This window comes from Heterocephalus glaber, unplaced genomic scaffold, assembly GCF_053883595.1.
Source record: "Heterocephalus glaber isolate CG9 unplaced genomic scaffold, H.glaber_assembly_v1.0 deba00001760, whole genome shotgun sequence".
In the NCBI taxonomy this organism is placed as follows: Eukaryota; Metazoa; Chordata; class Mammalia; order Rodentia; family Bathyergidae; genus Heterocephalus; species Heterocephalus glaber.
This window is the reverse complement of record NW_028258457.1, coordinates 3,855,527-3,882,933: the sequence shown is the minus strand read 5'-3', so window position 1 is coordinate 3,882,933 and position 27,407 is coordinate 3,855,527. Positions and strand designations below refer to the sequence as shown.

The window sequence follows — 27,407 nt, the reverse complement described above, 5'->3', positions numbered from 1 at the left end:
GAGCAAGGGTTTCTACTAGTGGGGGGGGGGGGCCCACCAGGAAGTGGGGCTCCATACCTCCCATGGTCAGTCCCAAGTCCCCAAGTGTTAGCCCATGGTGTGGGGGACTCACAGGTACCCAGAGTCTGTAGTTTTGGCCATGACGCTGCTATGTTCTGTTCCTAGAGCCTCCAGTCCCCTCCAGGAACACCGAGGATCCTGAGGCCCAGTGGGAGCGGTTCTATCTGCAGGGCCGGGCCTATGTGGCCACCAATGATCGGCTGCAGCAGGCCAGGGACCAGGTGAGGCAGAGGTGCGAGGACCTGTGTCGAGCCAGTGAGGAGCTGGAGCGGGACGTCGGCCAGGTGACACAGACTGTGCTGCCGGTGACCTCGGCCACCTCAGACTGACTGGGACTGTGGGTCTGGGGCAGCACTCCATGCTGCCCGCCTCAGCTGCTCCCCAAGAGCCATGCACCCCAGGATGACGTCCCACCCATCCTCTGACCTTGGAAGCTCCGGGTCATCACGTCCTTCTCTGACACCGGGCAAGCAGTACCCACCCAGCAGGCTCCATGGACTGCATCGGGGCCCAGCTGCAGGTTCAGGAGGTGGGGTTTGGGCACAGCGGCTCTGAGCGGTTCTGTTCCCTCCTCTGCCCACAAGAGCTCTGATCTGAGTGGGGCTCTGGTGCAGCTCTGCCTCCTTCTCTTCCAGCCCCCACTCAGGGTAAGAAGCACCTGGCCTGAGGTGTGCACGCCCCTCTGTCCACCTGAGTCCCAGGCCTGGCTGCACTGTTGACTGTGTGACTCAGGATCTTTGGATCCTGCCACAGGCCAGGCTGGTCATTACCACAGCCCTAGGCTGCTGCAGTCACCGTCCCCACTGGCTTCAAGACAGACCCCACCCCCATCCCAGCCAGCTGCACAGCACTTAGTGTCACCTTGGTTAGGGGACAAGCTGGGGTCTTCGGGCCATGCTACTGCCCTCACAGCTCTGGCCCTACCTTTTCCATGGGCAGCTGGGGGCTGGCCAGAGCATCTTGAAAAGGGCTCTTGCCTAAACAAATCAGATCCAGGCCCCAGGTGTTAGGAGAGTGAATGCCAGGCCCACAGGGTGATGCAAGCCTGGCTCCGTTCTGCCAGGAGCAGGTATGGGGATGTCCACTTCATCTACAGCCCCAAGCCCAGAGCCTGCTGTCCTTTCCTGTCCAGACTCAGCTCCTGGGAAACCAGGCTTTGTTTCTGGAACATCAAAGATGTTTCTCAGCCAGGTATAAGGGCACACGCCTGACATCCTAGCGCTGGGGAGGCTGAAGCAGGAGGATCTCGACCCTGTCTCAAGAAATCAAATTTTAAAAAATAGATCTTTCTCTTTCCCTGAAATGGAGGTACTGTTTAAGCCTTCAAGAATCCCTTTAAACTAGAAGCTGGATACTGGGGGACCCAGCCTAAACCCTCAAAGGCTTGCCCTGGTCACCCACCCCAGAGCTTTGCTGCCAGGCCAGGTGGGTGTGGGGACCTGGGGAGCTGACACCTGCCAGCCCCTTACCACCTCACACTGCCTCTGCCCCTTGGGTCAGGCTGTGCTCACCGGAAGTGACCTTGACATGGCCAGCCCAGCTCCAGTGTGCTGGTTATGTTCTCAGTAAATGGCGGGCTTATTTGGGTCCTACTGGCCCCTGGTACCCTCTTCCTGATGGGGGCGGCTGTGGCTGGCAGGCCCTCCATTCCCGCCTCACAGCCACAGGCAAGGTTGGGACCCATGCCCAGGTGGGCCACTGACTGGGGAGCTGTCTGCCCTCAGAACTCCACATGGGACCAGCTTGGCCTGAAGCATCCATTTGGCCCACAGGGTCATGGTGGGCACCCTGGCTTCCCCCATCCTCATCCCATCTTGAAATCAGGAGCTGGAGGTGATTTGACAGCTTGTTTTATTAAAGGTGTACAAGAAGCCAGATGCCTGCTGGGCATTGTGCTTCGGCCAGACAGATGCTTTACATGAATGGGGTGGGTGCATGAGGCCGTACCTATTTACATGTCCAGTTAACACTGTGAGGAGACCCCAGAAAGAGATGAGGGGTTGGCAGCCAGAAAAGCTGGACAGACCAGGCAGGAGTCAGGCGTGGGGGCCACAGGCCAGTGTGACAGCTGGGAGGAGATGAGGTAATGGTGGGCACTTTGCCCCAAGTCAGCACCCAGGGAGGGGTAGTGTCTGTCAGCCTGAGGCCCAGGTCTCCATCTTGGGGTGACCCCTCCATCCCTCCTGGCCCAAAGCCTCAGGGGATGGGGTCACCATCTGTATCCTAAGACTGGTACCCTCTGGGTCCAGCCTCAGGTTGCTGTCCACACCGCTGGCCACCCTCCTGGAACCCACTGTCCAGCGCTGGTTCTAGCCCAGAGTCCTGCCTGAGTTAGATAGCGAGTGTGGCTGTCCCCCTGCCACAGAGGGTGGAGAAGGCAGAAGTGGCTGCTGGAGGCAGCCAGCAGGAGCAACAGCCCCTTTCATCACGATGGGGCGGGGGGGGGGGTGTGTGCCTCCCCCATCATAACAGCTGCTCTCCTCACCCAAGAGGTAGCTCTGGGAGTTCTCCCCATGGCCCACATGGGGAAACTGAGGCACAGGGCGGCGCGAGCACTGCCCAGGGTCTCACAGTGCATGGTAGATGGGGCCATGCTGGCCCAGGCCTATAGCCAGCAGGATGGGGATCCATTGCCCAGCAGCAGGCCCTTTTGGGGTGCAGTTGACCCATAGCGTGAACAAGCAAGCATCCGACTGCCTCTAGTGTGCAGGCCACAGTTGGGGTTGGGGCCTCTGAGACCTGGCTGGTGTGTCCTGAGGAGGTTACCTCTGTGGAGCCAGGTCCTCTCTCCCTGCCAGTTGTCACAGGCCAGCTCTGCCCCCAAAGCTCCTTAGCAGCCCCATGTAGAAGGAGCGCTGGGGTCCCCAGCACTGTCCCTTGGGGAGGTGGCCATCCTACCCATCAATCCTGGGTGTCTGTCCTGCAGGATATGTTTCAGAAAAGCAAGAGTGGAATTTGTAGGACAAAGCAACCCCTATCTCTGGGATGGGGTCTCCTGTCACCATGGGTCCTGGGGCCCCTTGACCTCAGCCTGCTGTGGACTGGACAGAGCCAAAGTCACTAGGAGAGCCTTGGAGTTGCTGTGTGGCAGCAGATCCTCTGCAAAGAGCAGCTCTGCCAGAGCAGGTCCCACAGGAGAGAGGTCCTTGGCTCTTTCTGCAGGAAGATCCTGGAGCTGCAGGACACTCAGCCCTGTTCCTGTGCAGAACCCCTGAGCCACACCTCATGCCCAGGTCCCCTGAGGCCAGCTCCAGCCTCCAGGCCAGGGCCTGAGGACCGCACCCTCTGCTTTCTGTTTCCCTCCACCTCTGGCACAACACTCAGCACCTCCATCCTGGGTATCTGTGGCAGCCTAGGCCTCACCCCCTAAGGCTCAGCTTAGGGTTATGGTTAAGGGTATTGGAAGGAACAAGACCAGCAGTGGAAGCAGTGGGGACAATCTAGAAACCAGCCACTTCCCTATAGCACAGGCCCTGGCATCCCAACTCCACTTAGGCTCCCTGCAGGGGTTCTAACCCCCTTACCTTCTACGCTCTTGCTCGACAGTGGGTCAGGTCACGCCACCTGGCCCTGAGCCCCCATCTCCCTCCCTGGGGCCCTGACACCAGTCATCAGCAGGGACAAGGCTTTCCTGGCCCCCAGCGTCCACATTAGGCTGCTCTTCCTGTCCCCAGTCCTCCCCGACGGGATGCAGAGCGCCAAGTGATCTGGGGGACCCCAACCCTCCTGAAGAGGGCGACGTTGGCTGGGGGCTCCCTGAAGAGCTTGTCTTTCCGTGGGGCTGAGCCCCACCTCTCATCCCACGCTTCTCCGGCTGGGGCTGAGAAGGAAAACAAACCGGGCAAGGTCGTTATTAACAAATTACCAGGAGCCATAATTAGAGGCTTCCTCCCGCACAGCGGATGCCACGTAGGCGGGCCCAGCTGGCAGGCGCAGGGCGCCATCCTCCCCAGCTGTCCTCTCCTCGCGCAGGCGCTGTTACCTCCCGCAAGGGTTGCCCAGGTACAGAAGACGCTGACCCGGAGGTGTCCCCGCCCTCCTAGGTGCGCCTAGGTCAGTTGGGGTTAGTTCCCCGCCCGAGCTGGAGGGTGGTCTCTGTGCAAAGAGGGGCCTGGGACGAGGCACCCTTGGGTGCTCGGTGGCCGAGTCCTCCGTGCCCCGCGGTGCAGAAGCAAGGTCTTAGCCTTCCTGGGGTGGAGGCTGATGGGAGCCAGGAGGGGCGCCCGAGGGCCGGGCCTCCAGCAGCTTCTACGGGAAGGGCCCGCCGGGCAGCCGGACTGGGTCTGGAGAGGGGCTTCCGGGCGGCCCGCCTAGCCCGCTACTCCAAGAGGTGGGCTGGGGCCCCGGCCGGGGCCTTTTCCACCGCCGCAGGGTCGCTGGTCACTGCCACCGCTGCCATGGGGCTGGGCACGTAGTTGAAAGGCGGGACCCGCGCAGCGCGGCTGGGAGACCCATGCCGGCTAGCGGGGAAGCCCCCCACAGCCACGCCAAGGCCCTCGTGGACGAAGGGGATAGCGGCAGGGACCTTGGCGGGGCCAGGCCCGTCCACGTCGCTGCCCAAAACGGGGACGGGGCCCCCAGCCGGGGCCTGAGGGAGCTCCCGAGTCTCCAGGCTCGGGGAGGTGCTAGAGTTGGTCTTGGGCGCGGCCACCTCCTCCGTCTGCACCACGGCATCGCTGGTCTTGCGCTGCGGAGCCCCGACCGGGCCTTCGTCGGGCGAAGGGCCCCTGAGTGGCAGGGCAGTGGCGGGCAGCGTGCTGCGCAGGATGTGCGGGACATCCTCGTCGCGGATGCGCCGCCACATGGTGCCCGGGGCCGCCACCCTCGGCAACGGCCTGGCTTCCCCGTCGCTGCTGCGGCGGGCAGCTTCAGCAGGAGCGGGGGCGGCGCCCTCGGGCCTTTGGGCCACGCTGATGTGCGGCAATGACGCGTAGCGTTTGACCGCCTCCGGCCGCGGCGCGGGGGCGCGCACGGGCAGGCGCGAGGGGCTCTCGGAGCTGGTGCGCCGGGGCGCGCGGGGGCCGGGGCCGGGCCCGGGACTCGACGCCACCGGGATCCGCTGCGGGGCCGGGGGCTGCCGCTGGGAGGCCCGCAGCTCGTCGCAGCGTGAGGAGCAGAGGAAGACCGCGGGTAGGGCGGGCCGGCCGCGGCGCGGAGAGGCGCTCTGGGAGGCGGAGGTCGCGGACTCTGCGGAGGACAGCTCAGAGCGCCGGCGACGCAACAAACCCGGGGACTCCTTGATGAAAGTTAGTTGTCGCCGGAAACCCGAGCGATCGGAGGACTCGCTGCCGCTGGAGCGCGCCGAGGCCACGCGCACCAGACCCAGGCGGCTCCCACGCGCCCGGGGGATCCCCTCTGGCCCCGCCCGACCCCTGGGGGCCGATTCTGGGGCTCCCCTGGCCAGTGGCGGTGGCCCTCGCCTGGCGGGTCTCTGCATGAACGGGATGCGCACCGGCGACTTCTGTGTCTTGTGCTGTTTGGCCAGAAGGGCCCGAGCTGGGGTCTTGGGCACCGGGGAGATTCCAGGGCCAGGGAGGGGCCCTGCTGCCGGCGTGGCCAGAGGGGACTTCCTGGGCAAGGGCTGGGAGGCAGGTGAGGTCTGAGAGGAGCTAGAGGACGGGGTCTTGGCAAGGCGGGCGGGCGGTGTGGCGCTCCTCGGGGGGTGGCTCAGAGCGGCCAGCTCGGAGATCTTGCCCGGTCGATGCAGGCTCCGAGACCTCTGTTGCCCAGGGCTGGGGGTTTTGGCTGGGGCTTCCGACTGTGGGGGCCCAGGAGGCCCCATCTTCTTCCGTGTGGGGCGGGGACCCGGGGTGCCTTTGAGCTGGGTCTGCGGAGCGGGACTGGGCACATATATCACTGTGCGTCCTCGGAGCACAGCCGGTTCCCCAGGTGCAGTCTTCCGGGTGCCCCGAGGCTTCTCTGGACCTCCAGGCAAGCGGGAGCTCCCACTGCTCTTGGCTGGGGCCGGAGCCCTTTTCTCTGACCGATGAGTGCTTCCTGCCTCTGCCCTTGGCCCTGGCTGTCGCCCTTTCCTCTGCTTGGATGATTGAAGCATAGAACCCATGGACAGCCCAGACACCAAGGACAGGAGGGAGTCAGACTCAGATGAGGCCTCCAGGGTGGCTGCAGCTGCGGCTTGGTGCAGCCACGTGACGATGGAGTTGGCACCCTCCTGGATGGCCTGCCACTCCACGCTGTCCAGGTCAGAGGCTGGGTCGGAGCCTGCCACCTGCTCGGCACACTCTCGGGGCTCCTCCTTTGGCCTTAGGTCTGGCCGGGCAGCTCGGGGCTTTCGACGCCTACAGCCCAAGGGCTGAGGCCGGTGCCTGGGCATGGCTGAGCCGATGCACCTCCGCAACAGCTCCTCCTCAGTGCGTGGGCTTGGGGAGCTTTCCTGTTGGCTGCCAGGGCCTGGATCCTTGGTGACTGCTGACTCACCACCTCGAGTACAGCTGGCTGGCTGCTCAGATGGCTCCGGCTCGCTGAGGGAGCTGGCTGAGGAGCTCAGGGAATAGCAAGGCGGAGTCTCATCTGCAATCAGCCTGGGCTGGGCCCGGGCAGGTGGAGCAGCCTTGGAGGGACCGTGGGTCTCCTTCCGGCCAGCAGGTCGATCCCGCTTCTGGGCCCGAGGAATTGCGGATGCCCGCCGCGGGGGCGGCACCTTGGTGACAGGTGGCTCCTCCTCCGAGTCATAGAAGCAGTACACAGCCTCCTCGGTGGGCGTGGTGAGGCACAGGGACTGCAGACCCCCATCACCACGCACGCGACCCTGGCGAGAGCCATTCCTGTCAGACCGTGCACTTGGAGGCCGGCCGAGAGGCAGTTCCAGACCAGCCCTGCTCCTGCCAGCCCCCCGGGTCTGTTCAGAGCTCTTTCCAGCAACCCCTGCCTTGGGCCAGTGCCCAGAGGCCTGCCTGGAGGGAGCTGCGCGGCCTGTGGGCTTCTGCCTGTCTGTGGAGGTGCAGGGCTGGTCCCTGGGGGGCCCCTGCAGGGTCTCATCACTGAGTGAGGCAGCGCTGGAGAAGTTGACTGGTGTGCCCTCAGCAGAGTCGGTGCCAGAGTCATCGTCCCTGGCTGGGGCTGGAACCAGCATATAGACTGGTACCGGCAGGGCACGGCGGCCGGACACCAGCGCTGAGGCCACTTTTCGGAGCCGGGCTGGCACAGCAGCCCCCAGACACTCTCGAAGCAGCTTCAGTTCCTGGTCAGTGGCTGAGCGGTTGCGAGACCCGGATGGTGTAGGTCCCTCCAGGTGGCCACCAGCCTCCTCCCGCCGGCGGTGCCCTCCACCTGTGCCTTCCTCGCGCTCCGGGCAAGCAGGCGGCCGCAGCCGAAGTTCTACATCCTGCTGCACATACAGCTCGTGCAGAGCCAGTGCGCTGAGGCTGGAGGCGCAGGAGAAGTTCTCATCTGGCTTCTCCACAGTGAAGCGTACACTGCCAGCATCCAGCTCAGATGGCGGCTGGCAGCGCTCTCGGCAGTCAGCAATGTCCAGGAAGCGCTTGACGTAGCTCTCCCACTGCAGGCTGAACTGGCTGGTCTCTGGCTGGCCCTGTGGCGCCGGCGGTGTCTTGCTGCGGCTGGGCGGCATGGTCTGCCCAGGGCTGTCGGGCAGCTCGCTAGGACTGACAGTCCCACTGCCCAGCCCACTGCATGGGTCGCTGGGGATAGAGCTGGCAATTGAAGGGCTTTCGAAGCTGCCCAGTGAGCTCACTGAGCTGCAGCGACTCAGAACCAGGGGCGTCTCCTGCACACAGTTCTCCGATGAGCTGGATGGCGTGGCATCCTCCACCCCCAGGCCCCGCCCACGGCCCCTGCGGGGTGTAGGAATGGCCACTGGCAGTGAGGTGGACCCGGACCCCCGCCAACCCCCATCCAGTTCTGCCTCCCCAGGGCCAGCCTCCTCCAGTCCCTCCAAGGAAGAGTCACTATCATCCAGGTTACCACCGTCACTGGGGCCAGGATGGCCAGTGGAGGACAGTGAGGACAGAGAGCTGCAGCGGGAGAGGGACAGTGGCCCATCCTGCACTGCCAGCTTCTGCAGGACCTTGCTGACCGCAGGCAATGGAGTGCCACCTGCCAGCTTCTCAGGCACCTTGCTGAGGCTGTCCACAGGCATCCACGCTTGCTTCCGGGTACCAGGCGAGGCCCCAGGCCCAGCAAGGGACCGTGCCCCCGCCCCGGCTGCACCCTCTAGCAGCGGCACATGCTGATAGGTGGGTGACAGCTTGATGGTGCGCACCCCCACATCAGCAGTAGCCGCGGTGTCACGTGCAGGCGGCTCAGCCTGGCCCCCACGCAGGTCAAGGTCCAGCCGGCTGGGCCGCACCTGCCCACGCAGAGGGTCCTCCCGGTGCTCAGCCAGCGCAGCCAGCTGGCAGGGTTGCATGTGCTCCCGAGGGCAGTAGCCATCGCTGGTGCTCCCACTGTTGAGACTGTCATTGGAAAGGCTGGCGTGTGCGGCTTTGAGACGGAGCAGCGGATGGGCCCGGCTGCCAGCCTCCCTCCGCGCACCCTCAGAGCCCCGGCATGGTGAGCAGGAATGAGCGCGGCCCTCCCTGGGGACCTCCTGCCCAGGGTCCCCAGAACTGAGGCTGAAGCTGTCATCAGACGAGGTGTGCAGAGCGGAGATGTCCTCCACCAGCCGGTCAATTCGAGCAACTGCTAGTGCCAGCTTGGCTTTGGCCTTGGCTGCCACAGCAGCATCTCCCCCAGACTCCTTCTGAGCCTCCAGGCCACTGTGACGGGCAGGCTGGGTGCGGGCCAGAGCCTGGCCCTGCAGGAAGGGGCTGCCCAGGAACAAGGACATTACAGCTGGACTGGCGGGCTCCGCGTTGCCGGCAGCCGCCGCCAGGGACGGTGCATCATCATCATCGAAGCAGCCAGAGTCGGAGGCATAGTCCTGGGCCAATCCATCCAGGTGCCGCAGGGGTGGCAGCGGTTTCTTGGAGGTGGCCTCAGCCTCGGCCTCAGGCAGACCCTGCTTCTCCAGGTGGCCCAGTGCCTGTGCCAGGTGCCGGGTGTCCAGCTCAGCCTCCAGTGCCCGCTGCTTCCGCACATAAAGGCTGGGCACACAGGTGCCTGGGGAGATGGCTGTGGCTGCTGCCTGGTACTTTGTGGGCCGATGGGCCAGCAGGTTGCGTAGGGCAGCCGCGCTGCCCATGGCGATCATCTTGTGCTTGGAATGCACCAGGTTTCGCAGCATGCCCACAGCCCCCAGGTCCCACAACAGCTCCTGATCGCGAGGGCTGCGTGCAGACAGGTTCCAGAGCGTGCCACATGCGTTGCTCACGATGGTCAGGCTGTGCGACGTCAAGTGTTGCAGAAGGGTCTGCAGGCAATTGTGGTCTCGCAGTACCTGCCTGCAGTGCGGGAGCAGTCAAGGCTTGGCCACGTCCTCAAAGCACCAAGCCCCGCCTCCCTCCCTGGCCACGCCCCACGGTTATGGCCACGCCCTGGCCTCCCCAGTCATGCCCCACCCTGACCACACCTTCCCTGTCTGGCCACGCCCCTCCCAGCTATGCCAAGTCCTTCCCACCAAGAGCAGGGCCTTCAGTTAGCAAATAAACACGTAAAGTCTCCAGTGAAGTTTGAATTTTAGAAAATGGAATCATTTTTAGTACATATATGCCACGAACCTCATGAGATATGCTAAAATAAAGGCTTTTTGTCAGGCATGGTTGTGCACATCTGTAATCCCAGCCCTTGGGAAGCTGAGGCAGGTGGATTGCTGAGTTCGAGGCCATCCTGGGCCTCACAGTGAGTTAAAGACCAGCCTGAACTACATAGTGAGAACCTGTCTCAAACCACCCCCACGCCCCCCCCAAAAAAGGGCTTTTTTTTTTTTAAACAATATTGGGGATGGAACCCAGGGCTCATGTATGCTAAACAAGTGTTCCACTACTTAGCAACACCCCAGTCCTTTTTATTTTGAGGTTTGGTTTTCTTTTGCTTTGTTGTTTTCTTTCTCTTTTTTCCTTTTTGAGACAGGGTCTCACTATGTAGTTCAGGCTGGCCTTGAGTTCACTATGTAGCCCAGGCTGGCTGGAACTCACAATGATCCACCTGCCTCAGCATTCTATTATTTTGATAATAGAATCACAGCTGTTATTTCAGCACTTGGAAGCCTGAGGCAGGAGGAGGTCAAGGCCACCTTGAACTACATAGCAAGACACTGTCTCAAGAAACCAATAAATAAATAAGTAAAGCTTTGGATGTAGCTTGGAGCTCCAAGTTCAATCCCCCAATACCAACACACACACATGTACTTTATTATATATAAACAATATATATTACTTAGTATTTAGTATTTTTCTTAAATAATTTTAGTACAAATATATCTGATGAGATATTTGAGAAATGCTATGCTAAAATAAATTTTCATGTTATTAATATTTAACAAAATTCTCTGTTATTTACATGAATACTATTTAGTCATAAATTTTATACACATTCTTTTTTAATAAACCTTTTTCCTTGTTTTCTTTTTGAGATGTTGTCTCACCATGTAGTACAGGCTGGCCAGGAACTATCTATGTAGCTTAAAATGGGCTGGAACTTGCAATCCTCCTGCCTAAGCCTCCTAAGTATTAGGGTTACAGATGCACCTGACTAAATTAACAATTTAAGTATATCATATGTAGTATTTGGAATATACTAACATAACTAAAAGTAAATTTTATTTCCATAAATAATAGGTAATATTTATTAACTTTTTTTTATAATTAGGATTTTTTTTTTTTGGTACCAGGGAACGAACTCAGGACCTTGAGCTTTCAAGGCAGGTGGTGGAACCACTTAGCTAAATCCCTGGCCTTTATTAACTTTTTTTTGAGACAGGGTCCAGCTGTGTACTTCAAGCTGGCCTCAAAATTGTGGGGATCCTCCTGCCTCTGCCTCCCAAGTACTGGAGTTATAAGTATGTGCCACTACATTTGACTTATTAACATTTATTAAATATTTTATTTTATTAAAGTATGTTTTATTGTTAACATTACTTAAGTTATTTATTATTTATTTATTTATTTTGGTACCAGGGATCAAAGTCGGATCCTTGAGCTTCTGCAGCAGGTGGCGAAATCACTGAGCTAAATCCCCAGCCCTTGTTTGTTTTTTAAGACAGGGTCCTGCTATGGAGCCCAGGTTGGTCTTGAACCTGTGGCAAACCTTCTGCCTCAGCCTCCCCAGCTGAGATTACAGGTGTATGCTGCCAGGCCCAGATTAAGTGGTAATGTTCTTTTCTTTTTTTTTTTTTTTTGGTACGGGGATGAAACTCGGGATCTTGTGCTTGCAAAGCAGACGGCCAAACCACTGAGCTAAATCCCCAGCCACTTTTTTTTTTTTAAACAGGGCCTCAGCTCTGTAGTTCAGGCTGGCCTTCAACTCACTATGTAGCCCAGGCTACTCTTGAACTTATGGTGACCCACCCTCCTGCCTCAGCCTCCCAAGTGCTGGAATTGTAGGCATGTGCCACCACACCCAACTAAGAAGTAATTTGTAACTTTTTATTTTTTATTTTTTGGTACCGGGGATCAAACTCTGGACCTTGCACTTGCAAGGCAGGTGGTGGAACCATTAAACTAAATCCCCAGCCCAATTTGTAACTTTTTAAATTTAACAAATCAATAATCTACTATAAGTATATCCCATGCAGTATGTAGGATATACTTATAGAAAAACATATTTTGTTTTTATAAGTAATAAGTATTATCTATTAATATTGTTTACTAAACAAGAAGGAATGACATTTGTCATTCCTTAATATTCCTTAATATTTTCTTAATATTCCTTAATATTACTTAACATTTTTTTCCGGTACTGGGAATTGAACTCAGGACCTTGAGCTTGTCAGGCAGGAGTGGCACCACTGAGCTAAATCCCCAGGGCCCTTGTTTTGTTTTTTGTACTACTCAGGTTGAACTAAGCTTTACCCACTGAACCACATCTCTAGTCCTTTTTATTTTTTATTCTGATAAAGTCTCTAAATTCGGGCTGGGCTGGAGCTTTCAATCCTCCTGACTCAGCCTCCCAGAATGGTGGGATAACAGGCTTGTGCCACCACACCTGGCTTCATGTAGTAATTTTTCATTTAATAAATGAGCATTTTAGTATAAGGATAGCCCTGGCAGTATTTGAGGTATACTCAGACTAGAAAATTGGGGTGCCTGCCTGTCATCCCAGCAGTGAGGAGACTGAGGCAGGAGGATCACCAGGAGTTTGAGGCCAGCCTGGGCTACACAATAAAAAAAAAAATTAGTTCCTGGGGACAGTCAGGACATCTATTCCTCTGAAGATAATTCGCAGTGTGGCCTGCCCTCCCCAGACCCACACTCCCAGGACCCAGTGCCCGGGCTGACCTGTAGTCCTCGCGCGTGGCAATGAGGCTGGACACGTTGCGAAGGATGCCGCCGCCACTCTCAATGACAGCCAGGGAGTTGCCCTGACAGCGGTAGGTCAGGGTGCTCACCAGGAAGCCGAGCGCACCGTCCACCTGGCAGATGGCCGCTTTGTTCTCCGTGCTGTGCGCCGACAGGTTCCACAGGGCGCTAAGCACGCTCTTCAGGGTGGACTCCTGAGCACAGGGTGGCAGGGGTCAGTGCTGGGCGGCCTGGGATCCCCCCAATCCCCAGCCATCCCCGGTGCCCACCTTGGTGGCCCGAAGGACACACTGCATCAGGGCCGTCATACTGCCGACCTCCCTAAGCACTTTCTTGCTGTTGATGTCTGCTCTCCAGGACAGGTTGCGCAGGATGCTAGACACCACCTGGGGGTTGAGGGGCATGACGTGTTGGTAGTGGGGAGAGGTGAGGGGCGGAGCAATGGTGTGCTTTCCGTGGGCAGTCAGGTGTGGTGAAGGATGAGGCAAGGGGGATGGGCAGGTCAGGGATGGGGCAGGGACCCGGCCAATATGGGTGGGGTGGGGCTAGGCATAGGGCGGAGTCAGTGTTGGGTGGGCGTGGCTGTGGGCGTGGCCCTGTGGAGATGGTGGGTGTAACAGGGTGGCACCCTCACACTCCCATTAACCCCCATCAAGGGACCTGGGCTGCCAGGCACAGCCCTGGGGAGGCCTCTGACACCTGAGAGAGAAGACTTTCTGCACCCTGCCCCAGGTACCTGATGGAGCTCCTCACTCTCAGATGCCAGCTGGGCCACGATGGCCTCCATGCAGCCCCGGCGGGCACAGAGGGTGGCCTGTTGGGAGTGACACAGGACAGTCATGCTCACAGCATGTGGGGCAGGCACATAGGCAGATAACCCCTCCTCTTTCCAGATCCAAATGCTGGATTCCCAGACCTGGAGCCCTGCACCTTGCTGGCATCTGGGTCACCCCAAAAGTCAGGGGAGGAAACTGAGGCCTGGACATGCACACACGCGCGCACACACACACACACATACCAGGGGCCCCTGCCATGAAAGCTGTCCTCAGAGTGCAGGTACAGTGGCCCAGCTTTGGCCAAGCAAACTGGCCAAGCAAGTCCAACACAGACTTTCCCTTCCTGGCCCTCTCTGGGCCTCAGTCTGCCTATCTGTAAATCAGGACTGACTGTCCCGACTTCTCAGGGCCTTTCTGAGGTTGGGATGATGTGGAAGGAAGCTTGGGCAGTCCCTTGAGCCCCGAATGGGAACAGCGCAGACCCTCACACCCACTGCCCCTGGCACCTTGTTGGCAACGTCTCCGAAGGTGAGGTTGGTTAGGGTCATGCCTGTGTAGCGGCGCAGGGCAAGGTTCAGGGGGTCTCGGGTCATCTTGTGCATCTCGTAGTCCACCTGCAGCAGTTCCGCCACCGCTTGCAGACCACCTATAGGGACTCAGGGAGGCTAGGACTGGCGGGTAGCCCTGCCCCCACCCCTGCAGCCCCTACCTCTGCCCCCAGCCTTCACCCATGCCGTTCCTCCCTCAGACCTACCTTCTGGAAGGACAGTCCTGCTCCCTGCCACTTCCACACCTGCCTCCCCACCCATCCTCAGCCAGGGTGCCCACTCACTCCTGAGGGCAGGTCTTTGCCTGCACCTGAACACTTGGCCCTGTTCTGCTTGGCAGCATCATTCCCTGCACTCCTAGACCACTTCCTTGGGGAGCCCCTGCCCCAAGACCATCAGACACTGAGCTGCATCTGTAGAACAGGGTCCACAGGGCACAAGAGCTCCAGAGAGGTGACTGGCACACCCACTACTCTCCACTCTCCAGTAAGAGCAATTTCTTGCTTTACAAAAGAGTAAATGGGGCCGGGGATTTAGCTCAGTGGTTTTGTCACCTGCTGCACAAGTGCAAGGACCCGAGTTCAATCCCCGGTACCAAAAAAAAAAAAAAAAGAACTAAAAAGGAGTAAATGGACCTGGAGTGGCAGGTGACAGCCCCTTGCAGGTAGGGGGAAAATCTCGCACCTAAACACAGAGCCTTTTCTCTGCTGAGTGAAGGCGACAGGTGCAGAGGTGATTATCCTTGGGGCAGAACAGTCAGCATTTGGAGAAATAAGTTAGCAACTCATATCAAAAGTTCCAAAATGGGCTGGGGATTTAGCTCAGTGGTTCTACCATCTGCCTCGAAAGCGCAAGGTCTGGAGTTCCATCCCCAGTACCAAAAAAAAGTTCCAAAATTATAGAGCCGGGCATGGTGGTGCACACCTGTAATCCCAGCAATCCAGAAGCTGAGGCAGGAGATCACCATGAGTTCAAGGCCAGCCTCTGCTACATAGTGGTTTCAAGGCCAACCTGTACTACATAGAAAGACCCCATCTCAAAAAAATAAAACAAACAAAAAATCCCAAAATGAGCCAGGCATAGTGGCACACACCTGTAATCTCAACATTCTGGGAGGCTGAGGCAGAAGAATCAAAAGTTTGGGTTTATCCTAGGCAATTTAGCAAGACCTTGTCTCAAAAGATTACATAAAAGAGCTGGGAAGGTAGCTCACTGCCAAAGCCCTGGGTTCCACCCCAAGTACTAAAAAGATAAAAGGAGGCTCAGGGATTTAGCTCAGTGGTTCCAATGCAATGTCCTGAGTTCAACCCCTGGCACCAAAAAAAACAAAAACAAAAACAAAAAAGATAAAAGGAAAAAGAAAAAAGTCTAAAATGAGATATGTCCAGCCATGTGTAAAAGCACTAAAAGGTGGATACAGCCAGGTTTCCATGAATGGACGGAAGGATGCACACAGCAAGGTGCATCCACATACTGGGACATTACTTGGCCAAAAATAGGAGCGAGGCTGTGACACTCCCTGCAATGTGGATGGACTGTGAGGACACCGTGCTCAGTGAGAGCTGCCAGACACAAAGGACCCAGTGTGGGCTCTGTGGATAGGAAATGCTCAGGACAGGCGACTCCAGAGACAGGAAGTGGACTCCTGGGTGCGGGCCTGGGAGGGGCTGGGAGTCAGTGTCTCATGGGAATAGAGGCACAGTTTAGGAAGATGAGGAAGTGCTGGAGACATGATGGACACAGCTTCATGACCATGTGAATGTGCTTAATGTACACCAACAACTAAAATGGCACATTTCTGGTATATATATTTTATCATAACTTTAAAAAAAAAGATACGTATGTAGTTCGAATTAGGAGTGGGGGAAGCTTCTAAAGTTGTTATGTTCCTTAATCTGAAATCCCACTCAAGGGAACCCATATGAAAGAAAAGAAAATAATAATATGGAAATAAGCCCCTGAACTGGGTGCAGGCTTCAGTGTTATTGATAGCACTAACTGAAACATCCAGTTGCTGGGGACTGGCCACCTGCACAGAGTCCTAAAGGACCAAGAGGGTGGCTTCCTACTGTCTGACCCAAGCATCATGCAAGCATTTTGGCCTCAGAGACTCTATGTACTCTTAAAATTTTTTGAGCCAGGCATGTAATCTGAGCACTCAGGAGGCTGAGGCAGGAGGACTGCTGAGAGTTCAAGGCCAACCTGGACTACATAACAAGTCCCTGTCTCAAAAAAAATTTTTTTGAGCATATTAAGTAATTCCTGACGTAGTTTATAAACCCTCGGTGTTTATGGTACTAGGAATTAAAAGGAAATTTCAAACCCCAGGTTATGCAGCCCAGTAGTTTTCAGAAGAAGAGCATCAGGAGAACCCCACTGAACACATTGTTGTACAAGAGAGAAGAGTAAAAACAGTAGTCGCATCACCATTACTATCAAAACACTTGTGGGCCGAGGATTTAGCTCAGTCGTAACGTGCCTGTCTTGCAACCTCAAGGTCCTGAGTTCAATCCCCAGTACCAAAAAAACACAAAAAACAAAAAAACACTTGTGCCCTGTGGACCTTCTCAAAGGATCTCAGGAACCCCCAGGAAGCCCACTTTGTGAACTACTCTTTTATAATCTAAAAGGAAGGTATATTCACCATACAAATGTTTGAGGCCAGAAGGGGACACAATGAATCCCCTACTGGCTTATTGAGAATAAAAAAGATTGCCTCATATGTCACTGTTTAGCTGATCCCCTACCACTGAAGTCTTGTGTTATTTCCAGTTTTCTGATTTTATTTGAATTAGTAGTTGCCTTTGGTTTTCTGCACCTTGTAAATGGAAGGGATGATATCAAAGGGTGCACACACTCATCATGTGTCTGATGCTGCCAAATACCTCTCCAAAAAACCTGCTCCAATTTGCTCTCCACCTCAGCAGAGGCCAGGAAGACTGACTTACTTTCTTTCTTTGGCAATGCTGGTGATGGAATCCGGGGCTTCATACAAGCTGAGCCATACCCTCAACCCCTCAAGTACTTTGATATTCACAGAGAAGACATCAGAATGTCCCCAAGGCTACCACTGCACAAGGCCAACCCATGCTAGCTCTCATTCTGTACCCTAAATTGGATCTTTTACCTTTATCCTTGGCCTCTAGCCACTCCCTGTCCTGAGCCACAGGACAATTCCTGCTGAAAGCCAGCTCTGAGCAGGATGAGCCCCAGAGACCTGGGGCTAAAAGGTGAGGGCCAAGAGGTCCTGTGCATCTCATGGGGACAGAAGGCCCAGCAGGTGCTGTGTGAACCAGGGTGGCTCTATCCCTCTCTGGGCCTCAGTCTCCAACCTCCAGTGAACAAGCACATATGACCAAGGCTCTGCCCCACACTGTCATTGTCAAAGGCTGCAGCAAGGCTGCACAGGCTCCTGGAGGAGGCAGGGGACACTCACCGAGCTCGTTCATGGCCCGGCGGTATTCCTCATCAAAGGACAGCTTCATCACAGCACAGGTGGCCTGGCAGATCTGAGGCTCAATGGGGACAGGGGCTGTGGGAGAGGGTCCAAGTCAGACTCTCCCTTCTGGGGAACTATGCCGGGGTGACCCCAGAAGGTCACATCCCTACTATGTCCACCCTGTGAACCTGCAAGGATCCCATGAACTATGCAAGCCCTTGAGTCCCAGGTAGCCCCAAAGCAATGGCTCCCCTTCCGCATGGCTCCTCAATCCAAGAAAGAGGCTGCTTGTTCAGCAGGCCTGTGGACAACACCTTTCAGACTTTGCCCTCTATTAACTTTGCAGGCCAGGCATGGTGACACATGATTGTGATCCCAGCACTTGGGAGGCTGAGACAGGAGGATCATCACTGAGTTCAAGGCAGCCTGGGTTACATGGCAAGTTCAAGGCCAGCCTGAATCACATGATGAGACCCTGCCTCAAAAAACAAAAAATAAAACCTTTCCAGCTGGGGATTTAGCTCAGTGGTTCCGCTGCCTGCCTCAAAAGCACAAGGTCCAGAGTTCGATCCCTGGTACCAAAAAAGCCTTTTCTGAACTGCCAGGTACAAATACAGGTGGTGGCTCCTGAGTATTTCTTTGTCACCCTGGTATCTGGCCCCCTTTCAGACATAGCACCACACAGAGGGTGCACCGCCAGCTGGCCGGTTGTTGTTACTGACCCACCTCGCGGCGGCCCCAGCCCAGAGCCGCGCCCCGCCCCGCACTCACCGCCGCCGGCGCCGCCCGCCTCCAGCCCCTTCTCTCGGGCCTGCAGCCAGTCCCAGCAGGTCTCGCAGTACGCTCGGATCTGCTCCAGCACGTGCAGGACGCGCATCTCTTTGCGAGCCAGGCCCTGGTCGGGCTGCGAGAAGACGATGTTGTGCAGTGCGGCATTGGCCCGCATGCGCGCGTCCTTGGCTCCTGGGGCTCCCGGGTTTCCTGTGCAACCCCCTGCCCCCGCCTCGGCGCCGTGGAGGATCTGCAGCAGCAGCGGCAGGCAGCCTGAACGGCGCATGGCCACGCAGCTCTCAGGAGAGCTGGACATGGCCAACAGCGTGCGGGCCGTGTCCTCCTGGTCACGCGTCGCCAGCATGGACAGCAGCCAGAATACCACCTCCACCTACGGGGAGAAGCGAGGGAGTGAGAACCCCATCCCCTCAATGCCCCCAAGCTAGGAGTGTCCTCCACTCCCGGGCAGCTCTGCTACACGACCGGGGTGGGAGAGGGAGAAAGATTCAATGGAGGCAGGGGACCCCAGAGTGAAGGCACACCCCTAGAATCTTAGCATTCTGGGAGGCTGAGGCAGGAAGATCACAAGTTTGAGCCCAGCCTGTTCAATTATAAATGAATAAACGTGCAAAATAAATGAATAAATAAGGGGGTGGAAGTGTAGCTCAGTGCAAAGACCTTGGACTCAATCCCTAGTACCAAGAAGGAAGGGAGGGAGGGAGGGGATGGTTAAGAAAGAAAGAGGCAGGCATGGAGAGCATTCCACATCTGGCAGGGATGCTAGGCCCCTCCCCTCACTCACCTTGCTGTTGCCCGGCTGCGGGGTACCATCCTCAGGGTGCGTGGGGATCTCCGCCTCGGGGTCCTCCTCCACCGGCACCGACTTCACTGCCAGTAGGGCCTGTGGGAAAGTGGCAGGCCTGGGGGTTCAGTCTGGGAGCATTCTATCATTTGGATGCCGACTGCTCCCCTCTAAGTGGGCGGGCCAGTGCACTGACTCCTGTGCCCTTTGGAGGGCTGGAGGTCCCTGAGTTGCCTGGAGCCCGTCACCACCCCTTGGGCCCCTGGCACCTGAGGCTCAGTCTGTTGCACCCGGTCCTGTGCCTCCAGCAGCTCCTTGTCAATTTGCTCCAGGCGCGAAGCTCGGATCTGTGAGGGAGAAACTCTTGCTGAGACCTGGGTGGTGGCCCCGCCCCTGCCCCTGGTTTTGACTCTGCCTTCTCCCTGATGTGTCACGCCCCTAACTCTGACTCCATCTTCTTTCTGGTGTGACCCCGCCTCTGGCTCTAAATCCTCCTTCTTCCTGGTAAGAAGCTGGGCTCTGACTGCACCTCCTGAGTCAGACTCGGCCCTCAGAAATCTCTGCCGGGGAATTCGCTCTCAGCATGAGACTCCGCCCATGAGCGAGGCCCCGCCCACAGGGGCAGGTGGCCCCGCCCCGGCCACGCCCAGCGCTGCACCTGTGCACGCTGCACCATCTCGTCCGAGGTCCCAAAGCGCTCCTCCATGAGCGAGCGGATGTGCTGGGCCTCGAACTCCAGCTGCTGCCGAATCAGGTCCATCTGCATGGAGAACTGCTGGGAAGGGCGGGCGGGCTGCGGTGAGGGGCGCCCAGGGCCTCCCTGCCACGCCCCTGTCCTTGGCAGGATTGTCAGCCCTGCGCTCACCGTTTCCACGTGAGGCAGCTCGTCCAGGCGCTTGGACAGGCCCTGCAGCTGAGAGTAGTACCAGAGCTTCTCCTTCTCCTCTTTCTCGATCTCGCTCAGCAGGAAGCACCTGCGGGGACAGGATAGCGGGACGGCCCGGCAGAGGGGGCTGCGCTGCATGTGCGCTGTTTATTTTGGTTGTATAAGCACCTATCAGGTGTTTACTGTGTGCCAAGATTAACAGTATGGTAATGTCTCCCCCTTAGTTTTCCCAACACTGGGGTAGGGGTAAGGGATGGAATTAACTGGGTGGGACGCAGCAAATTAAATGAAAGGAAAGAAGGCAATTCTTTTGTAAATTCTGGTCCTCGGAGAAAGACTAATATTTCTCTAATGATTGCTAATCTCCATTGGGTGTATAAAGAGTAGGCTTCAGGCTCGGGGTGTCCCAGGTGCAACAGAGCCCCCCCCCCATACTGGGGATTGAACCCAGAGCCTTTGCATTGAGCTACATACCCAGCCTTTGAAAAAAAACAAAACAAAACTGGTAAGAGTCTGACTAAATTACTAAGCTGTCCAGGTCAGGCTGGAACTCCTGATCCTCCTGCCTCAGCCCTTCCCACAGGTATGCCACATCCAGCCCTATTCCAGTTTTATAGAACAGAAGCCTGGGGCTGGGAGCGGTTAGGGGACCTGATCCAGATCACAAAGCAGAACAGAGCCATAACTCCAGGCTGCTCTTGAATTCTCCCTCTGACCTCACACAACCCAGCCAAGCTGAGCTGGTCCCAGACCCTGCCTCTTGCTGCTGGCCAGAAATCTGCTGGCCCAGATTTCCTGGTCTGTGTCCCTCTCTTTACAAAGGCTGCCTTGAGCTTCTCTGGCACTAGGCTGGATTCTGAGCCCTGGCATGGGACACAGCTCTGTCCCTAGCGACGCCTGCCTGCCTGCCGGGGACCCCTGGGGACATCTCCCAGGAGCCTTTGCCCCTGCCAGGAATGCCCCTCACCCTCCTTGTCCTCCAGCTGAAAGCCCAGCCTGAAGAGGAGCTACAGGAAGGGGGCGTGGCCAGCTCAGTGGGCGGGTCCACACGCAAATGATCTAATCATTGGGCAGGGACTGCTGGGGGCAGCCTGGCTGGGGTAGAGCTATGGGCGGGCCTCCGGGGTCTGGTTCCCATGCCCTCTCACCGTTCCCGGTCCAGTTCCTCCAGGAGCCGGATGGTAGCCCTGCTCAGCTCCCCAAAGCTGTCCTTGGAGGGCCCAGAGCCATGGACTGGGCTTCCTTCGGGGGTTCGGGCAGTAGGCTCAGGCCCCAGGGCCGGTGGCTGGAACTTGAGGTTGTACAAGCTGGTGATGTCCATCTGGAGAGCTGGTTGGGTGGGAGAGTGAAGGTCAGCACCCCGCCTGCCCTCCTGCTCCCAGCTCCCTCAGGGGTGGTTTCTCACCCTTCAGTTGCTCCAGCACCTCTGTCTGCCCCGACGACACCAGCATGTGGGCCTCCTGCTCCAGCTTGCCCTGCAGGTGCTTCAGGACCTCCTTCAGGCCGGGAAGGACACAGAGCCATGGGCATGGCCACCGCTGCGGGTCAGCCATCCCCTGGGTGCCTGGGGCCCTTCCTAACCTCCTCTGGGGTCCAGGGTCCCCTGTAACCTGTCGTGCATATCCCATCATCTGCACCTCCCTCACCTTCATCCCTGAGGTCTCGGACTCCAGCTTGGACAGGTGGCTTGAGTTGTCCTGAAGCTCCTGCCTCAGGTGACTGTTCTCAGCCTTTAAGGCCTCCACCTGCCGAACCAGCTGCTCATAGGAGGCCACTGAGCTCGTCATCTTCAGCTCATGCAGCGCCTAGGGCGACAGGGTCAGAGCCTTGAGTCCAGGGTCTGCCCTGTAGGCAGCTGGACCTAAGCCCCAGTGCCCCCTCCATGCCAGGGCTGCATCCCAGGCAGTGGTGTACAGCATGGGCCATCCCAGACATTGCCCAGGGAATTGGGAGACAGACGGCAAAGCAGATGGAGTGACAGACATGCATGGTGACAATCCAAGAGAGAGGGGCAGGACACAGAATGCCTAACTGCACGTTATGCCTGTCTGTCACTGCTGGCCTCCTGGACACTGTATGACATCCAGGTAGACAGACGGACATCTGAGACCCTCACAATCTAAATCAGGGATGGACTGGCCAGCTGAGGCCACCAGGCTCATAGTCACACTCTCAGGCACAGAGGGCCACAGACAAAGACCTTTCCCAGAGGCTGACAGCCAGAGGGGCCAGGTGGACAGATGACCAGCTAGCCCAAGCGATGACAATACGAACACTGTGAAAACCGAGAGAAAGCCATGGGGAGATGATAGGAGCCCCTTGTAGCCAGACAGTGTGACAGACAGACCACAGCCCACCATGATCACCCCAGGGGGACAGGACCTGGGCCCCCTGCAGCCCGGCGGCACCCTCCTCCCCCAGTGGCTGGGTGCAGCGCTCTCTGGTCAGTCCTTGGCTAGCCCTGGGTATCCCAGGGTCCCTGTCCGACCCTCTCATCCCTGCCTCTGCCTCTGGCTGTGTTTTCTCACTGAGGTCCAGCCTCCTCTCTGTCCAGCTGGTCGCCACCTCCTCCCTCAGCTAGCCTGCACACCAGAGCCATCCTGCTCCCCGCACTGAGCCCCTTCCTCTTTGTTCCTTTCCATCGGAGCTCACCCCTCCCTCCGCCTTTGTCTGAGGCTCGCCAATGGCAGCCAGCTCTTTCCTCTGCCATCTCCTCCCTCAGAGCCCCCTCCCCAAATCAGCCCTGCCCCCTGAGGCACATGCTCCTCCTCCCCATCCACTCTTATTCATTCACCTCATTCATTCCTGCTCCTCTCTTACCCCAGAAGCCTCTACCCACCCTTGTGTTTCCTAGGGCACATCGGGGACTGGGGGAGGAGTAGGGGAAGGGGTCCAGGCATCCCAATCTGCTTCTCCTGTGCCTTCTTCCATGTCACAGTCCTTATGTCTTGGGGACCATCATTAGGCTGTTTCCAAGGGGAAAACTGAGTCCCAAGGGGAACAGGCCTACTCAGCAAGTGGATTAGGCATGATTGGAACCCAGACTCTGTCCCCAGAGGTGCTCAGAGGTCCACAGAGTGCCAGGAACATGACAAGAACCTCCTGTTCTCCATCTCGGGAATGAGGACAACCCCCCTCCCCCCGCCACCCCATCTCAAAAGGCTGATGGGAGCTTTGGTGGCTGGGGCACAGGGCAGAGTGGCCAGGAGGGGGACGCTGGCAGCCTGGCGACCACAGCCTTCACCCCAGTGCTAATCACAGTGAGGCTCAGTTAGGGTTGCACCTGTGAATCAGGCCTGGGATGGATAGGGGGCCACACACAGAACTCCTCCCCTTCAGGGATCCTGACCAGGGGTGGCCACGTCCTTCCTCATGTTTGGTGGTCACCCCCTGTGTCCCCATCTGAGTGAGCCTGGTACCAAGGCTCCTCCTCATTCCACCCTGGCATCCCCAACTCAACACCACCATGAACTTCTCCTCCTTCACCCAGCCCCCGACACCCTTTCTCACCAGGGGACTCTGGCCATTCACTTCCTGCCCCCCCATCTACTCTTCCTACACCGCCAGAAGGAACTTTGAAAGTCACAAATCAGATGCTCTTGGGCTTAAATACTTCTCATGGCTCCCTAGTGCCCCCAGGGTAAGAACTAACTCCTCCACACCACAAGGACTCATCAGGAAACTGGCTGCTGTCTTCCTTCAGGCCTTTGCACACACAGGTTCCCCAGCTTAGAGCACTTTTCCTGACTCCTGCCATCCCACACCATACGACTTCCTCCAGGAAGCCTTCCTGTCTGCCCCTCAGCCCCAGCAGGCCTTCCTGAGAGGTGATCAAAGGAAAAGCACCAATAACTAGGGGCGGGCATGACTGAATATGAGGGGCCACCTTCACAGGAGGGCAGCACAGGAGGTGTGAAGAGCTAGGCCCAAGGGGGCCCATCTCCTTCCCTTAATCCAAACTCCCTCTTTACAGAGAGGGAAAGTGGCGCCCCAAGGCTCCCAGGACACACAGAAACTACACACAGACTCTCTTGCCCATCCTTCACCTCCTCATTTCTGAGAGATGTGGTAATGAAATTCATGAGTGGGTGTGTGCGTGCGGCTGACTGCAATGACACAGACACCCACCTTCTTTCCGGGGTCACTTTCCCTTCTAGCTCCCAGTCTGGAGTAACAGAGACCACGCTGACAGAGGCAGAAAAGAGAGGCTGGAGGCCCTGCCCCTGCCCTTCACCCAGGGAACGCACTCCCACTTACTTTCAGCTTGGGCTGGCTGGCATGGGGCGGGGGTCTGGGGCCTCCTCCCTCCAAGCTTCTCTGCAGGCCCCACCCGAAATCCCAGCCCAGGGTGGCCGCAGTTGCAGCCTCCAGGGCTCCTGGGTTTCCGCTGAGCGGGCAAGGAGCTCCGGATCGGACAAAGCCCGATTCGGGCCAGGCCAGGCGGCACCGCCTCTCCTGGCGCTGGGAGAAACCACCAAGAGCGGGGGAGGATGAGGGATGCGGGATGCAGGCGCGGCGGCCAATGGCGGTGCAGGAAGATGGGCTGCTACCATAGCAACAGCCAATAGCGGCCCGGGGCGGGGACCAGCGGCGGCCGTGGGGCGTCAGGCCTCAGCTCTGGCTGAGGGGGCTGAGGGTTCGAGAGCGGAATGTGTGTGGGGTAGGGTAGATGAACCCTTCCTGAAGGATGGGGATGCCCCGAGGATCAGGACCCCGTATCCTCCATCCCACTGCTGCGTTAAATGGCCTCTGAAATCTGTGACTGGATTCGCAGAATTTCAATGAAACACCAAATCTTGGATATTACATCAGAATCCTTGCGCGGGGGGGGGGGGGCGGGCGTCCACAGCAGAGGCAGCAGTCAGGCCAGTAGTCTCCCCACCAGTCCAGTCCAGCTTGTGTGGATGTATTAGGGCAGAACAGAGCGGGGGGGGGGGGCACGCATGCTGGGAAACACCTGGGGACCCTTCCTCCTTTCTCCCAGTCTCCTCGCGCGAGTGTCACACCCTCCTCCATCTGATAGCTAAGACTCTTGTCCCTCCTCGAATCTTTCTCTCCTCTCAGTTCCTGTTTCTCTCCATCTGGTCCTTGTCTCTGATCCCCCACCACTAAATCCACCCTCACAGACAGGAAGCCAGAGGAGGGAGGGCCCAGTGGTCCCAGGAGTGTATCCCCAGCTGTCCCTGGTCCCCAATGGGTCCCCAGAGACCACTTGAGGGTTTAACTCCCAGAGCCCAGTTCCTCTGCTGCCAACACATGTCACAGGACAGAGCAGGTGGACAGTGCTGGAAGACATAGGTTTGGGACCTACCTCTGTCATTTAACACCTGAGGGGCCAGAGAGAATCACTGACCTTTCACCCCTAAGTTTCCCACCTGTAAAATGAGGGTGGGGAGACTGTGGAGGCTGAAGCAGCCTAGTGCACAGGGAGAAATGTGTTCTTTCCTGTGGGGTTTGGAGCTTCAAGTGCCTATGGGGGAACAGCAATTCCAGGGCTCAAGAGGACTGGGCCTCACCATCTGGGGCCTCCAGAGCCAGACATCGGTGTAAAAGAGGCCGGGCACCAGGAGGGACAAGGGCTCGAGGCCAAGGAAAGATCAGTGAGAGCTCAGGAGATGGGTGTCTGTGGAGCCCTGGGGTAGAGGGGTAGAGGGCATGGCCATGGCAAGCCCCCAAGTGGGATGGAAGCTGGGTATGGTGCTGCAGGCCTGGAAGGGTGAGGCAGGAGGATCACAAGTTCTACGCCCCAGCTGGACAACTTGGTGATTTAGCAAGACTGTCTCAAAATACAAAAGGGATGGGGATGTAGCTAAATGTGAAGGCCTTGGGTTCAAATCCCACGGTATGGTGGGTGGGGAGATGGTCCCCCTCAGGGACTCACAAGAGCCCAGGCCAGGTCTCTCAGCTCTGTCTTATCTCCGTGTGTGCCCTTGGGCTTGTCTTTCCGGCCTCAGTTTCCAGTTTTGTTCACTGGGTGGTGGGTTAATCAATCCCTGCCTCCCGCATATGGACTAAATCTCATTTCCCCTGCTGTTTCAAATGTCACAGCTCCTCAGGCCTTTCTCAGGCAGGGGATTTTGAGGGGAGGGTGTGCAACAGCCAGTCCCATCCTGGTATACATGGGGAAACTGAGTCAGGGGAAGGAAGAACGTTCCTGGAATTCCTGTGTTGCTGGGCCTCCCTCCCTCCTTTCTCTGTATGTGGCCAAGGCTTGGAAGGTTAATGGTTCACAGGCTGGGGGAATATGGCAGCCAAAACCCCAAGGCAAGGTGCCCTTGGTCCCACTTAGAACATCCCTGACACAGTCCCATCCCCCAGTTATTGACATTGTAGATCCTGAGCCATAGTCAAGCTTGGGTATCACTGGACATTTCAGAAGCTGGCAAGAGCCTTGGGACCCCAAGGTCCCCAAGAATCCCAGACCCAACTTCTAGGATGTGAGAAAGGACCTCCCACTGCCTTGCACAGTGCTGCTAAGGGCCCCTTCTGAGGCCCTCTCCCTTCGATCCCCCATACCCCCACTGCTGCTGCCTTGAGAATTCCCACCTCTTAGCTGGCTTCTTCCCATCCCCACCCTGGGATCCCCAACCCCAGCCTGCAAGGGTTATTCAGGAGTATCACTGGGCCTCCTATCAGACCCCACGCTATCCCTGTGCCCTTGGTGCCCGGTCTGCTTCATTGATTCTCTTCTGATCTCCGGGGCTGGGGGCAAAAATGGGAGGCCCCCTTTGGCACAAAGTATGGAGCAGAGTGAGGCTCAAAGACACCAGGTTATGATGCAAACGCAGGGACACGTAGGGCTGGGTGACAGGGTAGGGCTCTTGCTGGCAGGGAGGGCCTGCCACTGCAGGGACACGGTGGTGGACCTCAGTTTCCTCAGCAGGGAATGGGCAGCGACCGTCCCCATCAGCACCACGGACAGCTCCCAGACACCGGTATTTGTCCTCGAAGAGCTGCCCCTGCTGCGCACAATCCCTGGGCTTGCTCGAGGCCGAGTGACCTTGGGCTCTCCATGCATCCCCAGCCTCAGTTTCCCCTCAATAGGGGCTGTTATACCGCAGGACTCAGAATGGCTACGGAGGTAGGTGAAGTGCTCGGGTTGGGTAGGATGGATATGATGAAATGTCAGCTTTAGGGAACGGCGAAGCGGGCCCTAGGCCGGTGCCCAGATGGGGAAACTGAGGACTAGAGAGCTGCAGGGCGTGGCCCAGCACCTCCACCCTGTGCAGGGCGGAGCCTCCGCACCGTGCACCCCACAGCAGTTCCCCATGCGACTCAGTGCGCCCCTGTCCGTGTCCCCACCGTGGAGAGAAGCTTAAGGGTCTCGCTCGGAAGCCGAGGGCTGGGCCAGCACAGTGCGCTTGCGCAGACCCGAGCGGTGGGGGGTCGCTGTAGCGCGGAGGAGGGGTTCTCAGCCCTGTGAACATCCCGCCGCGTTTTCCCTGGCAACCATCTCCAGGGCGACTGAGCCAGAACCCCTACCCTTTAAGTCTCAGCGCGCTGGCCTGTGCGCCCTCCCCCACGCCACTGGGGTCACCATTCCCACGGCCCGGACCCCACCCTGTCTGCCGCTCCTGGGCCCAGACCCTCGACCCCCACTAGGAACCCAGCTCCCTACCTGGTCCCCGAAGAAGGCCGAGTGCAGCAGGCTCAGGAGCCCCAGGAGCCCCATCGAGTGGCGGCCGCCTCGGACAGCGTGCGCCCCGCCCCTCAGCCGCGGAGTGGGGGTGGGGGCCGCGGTCGGGGTG

At 57.8% G+C, this 27,407-nt stretch overlaps 2 protein-coding genes across 6 annotated transcripts in view; one reads left to right on the top strand and one right to left on the bottom strand.

Annotated features, from left to right (window-relative positions):
* The window catches only part of CUNH19orf25 (chromosome unknown C19orf25 homolog), a 3,269-nt gene extending 1,303 nt beyond the window's left edge, over positions 1–1,966 (top strand). The window contains exon 2 of one of the 2 annotated variants that reach the window (XR_015447531.1): positions 166–355. Coding sequence is in view for 1 of the 2 variants with exons in the window: in XM_004865946.3 (XP_004866003.1) it covers positions 166–389 (224 nt within the window). In the remaining variant the exon portion in view is untranslated. Of the gene's footprint in view, positions 1–165 lie in introns of both variants that reach the window. The other variant, XM_004865946.3, reaches the window with a different exon arrangement.
* On the bottom strand, positions 1,895–27,407 carry Apc2 (APC regulator of Wnt signaling pathway 2). 4 transcript variants are annotated; one of them, XM_004865947.3, is made up of 15 exons: positions 27,278–27,407; positions 21,306–21,464; positions 21,065–21,155; positions 20,808–20,988; positions 19,639–19,747; positions 19,432–19,548; positions 19,043–19,120; positions 18,774–18,872; positions 17,972–18,362; positions 17,198–17,293; positions 13,720–13,859; positions 13,174–13,251; positions 12,707–12,823; positions 12,417–12,631; positions 1,895–9,422 (listed from the first exon to the last, which is right to left on the bottom strand). In XM_004865947.3, the coding sequence occupies exons 1-15, from the start codon at positions 27,329–27,331 to the stop codon at positions 4,379–4,381; spliced, it is 6,969 nt and encodes a 2,322-aa protein (XP_004866004.1). In that variant the 5' UTR covers positions 27,332–27,407; the 3' UTR covers positions 1,895–4,378. The 4 variants fall into 4 exon arrangements, with proteins under 4 accessions (XP_004866004.1, XP_004866005.1, XP_021100507.1 ...); XM_004865948.3 differs by having other exon boundaries at positions 19,432–19,545; XM_021244848.2 differs by lacking the exon at positions 27,278–27,407 and adding an exon at positions 23,917–24,153.

What these genes read in the sequence shown, in the direction of transcription:
- Apc2 (XM_004865947.3), bottom strand. Translation starts at nt 27,331, where the DNA reads ATGGGGCTCCTGGGGCTCCTGAGCCTGCTGCACTCGGCCTTCTTCGGG. An exon ending in GGTGCTGGAGCAACTGAAGG is followed by an intron (nt 20,989 to 21,064) that starts GTGAGAAACCAC and finishes CCACCCAACCAG; the next exon opens with CTCTCCAGATGGACATCACC. An exon ending in GAGGAACTGGACCGGGAACG is followed by an intron (nt 19,748 to 20,807) that starts GTGAGAGGGCAT and finishes CTGTCCCCGCAG; the next exon opens with GTGCTTCCTGCTGAGCGAGA.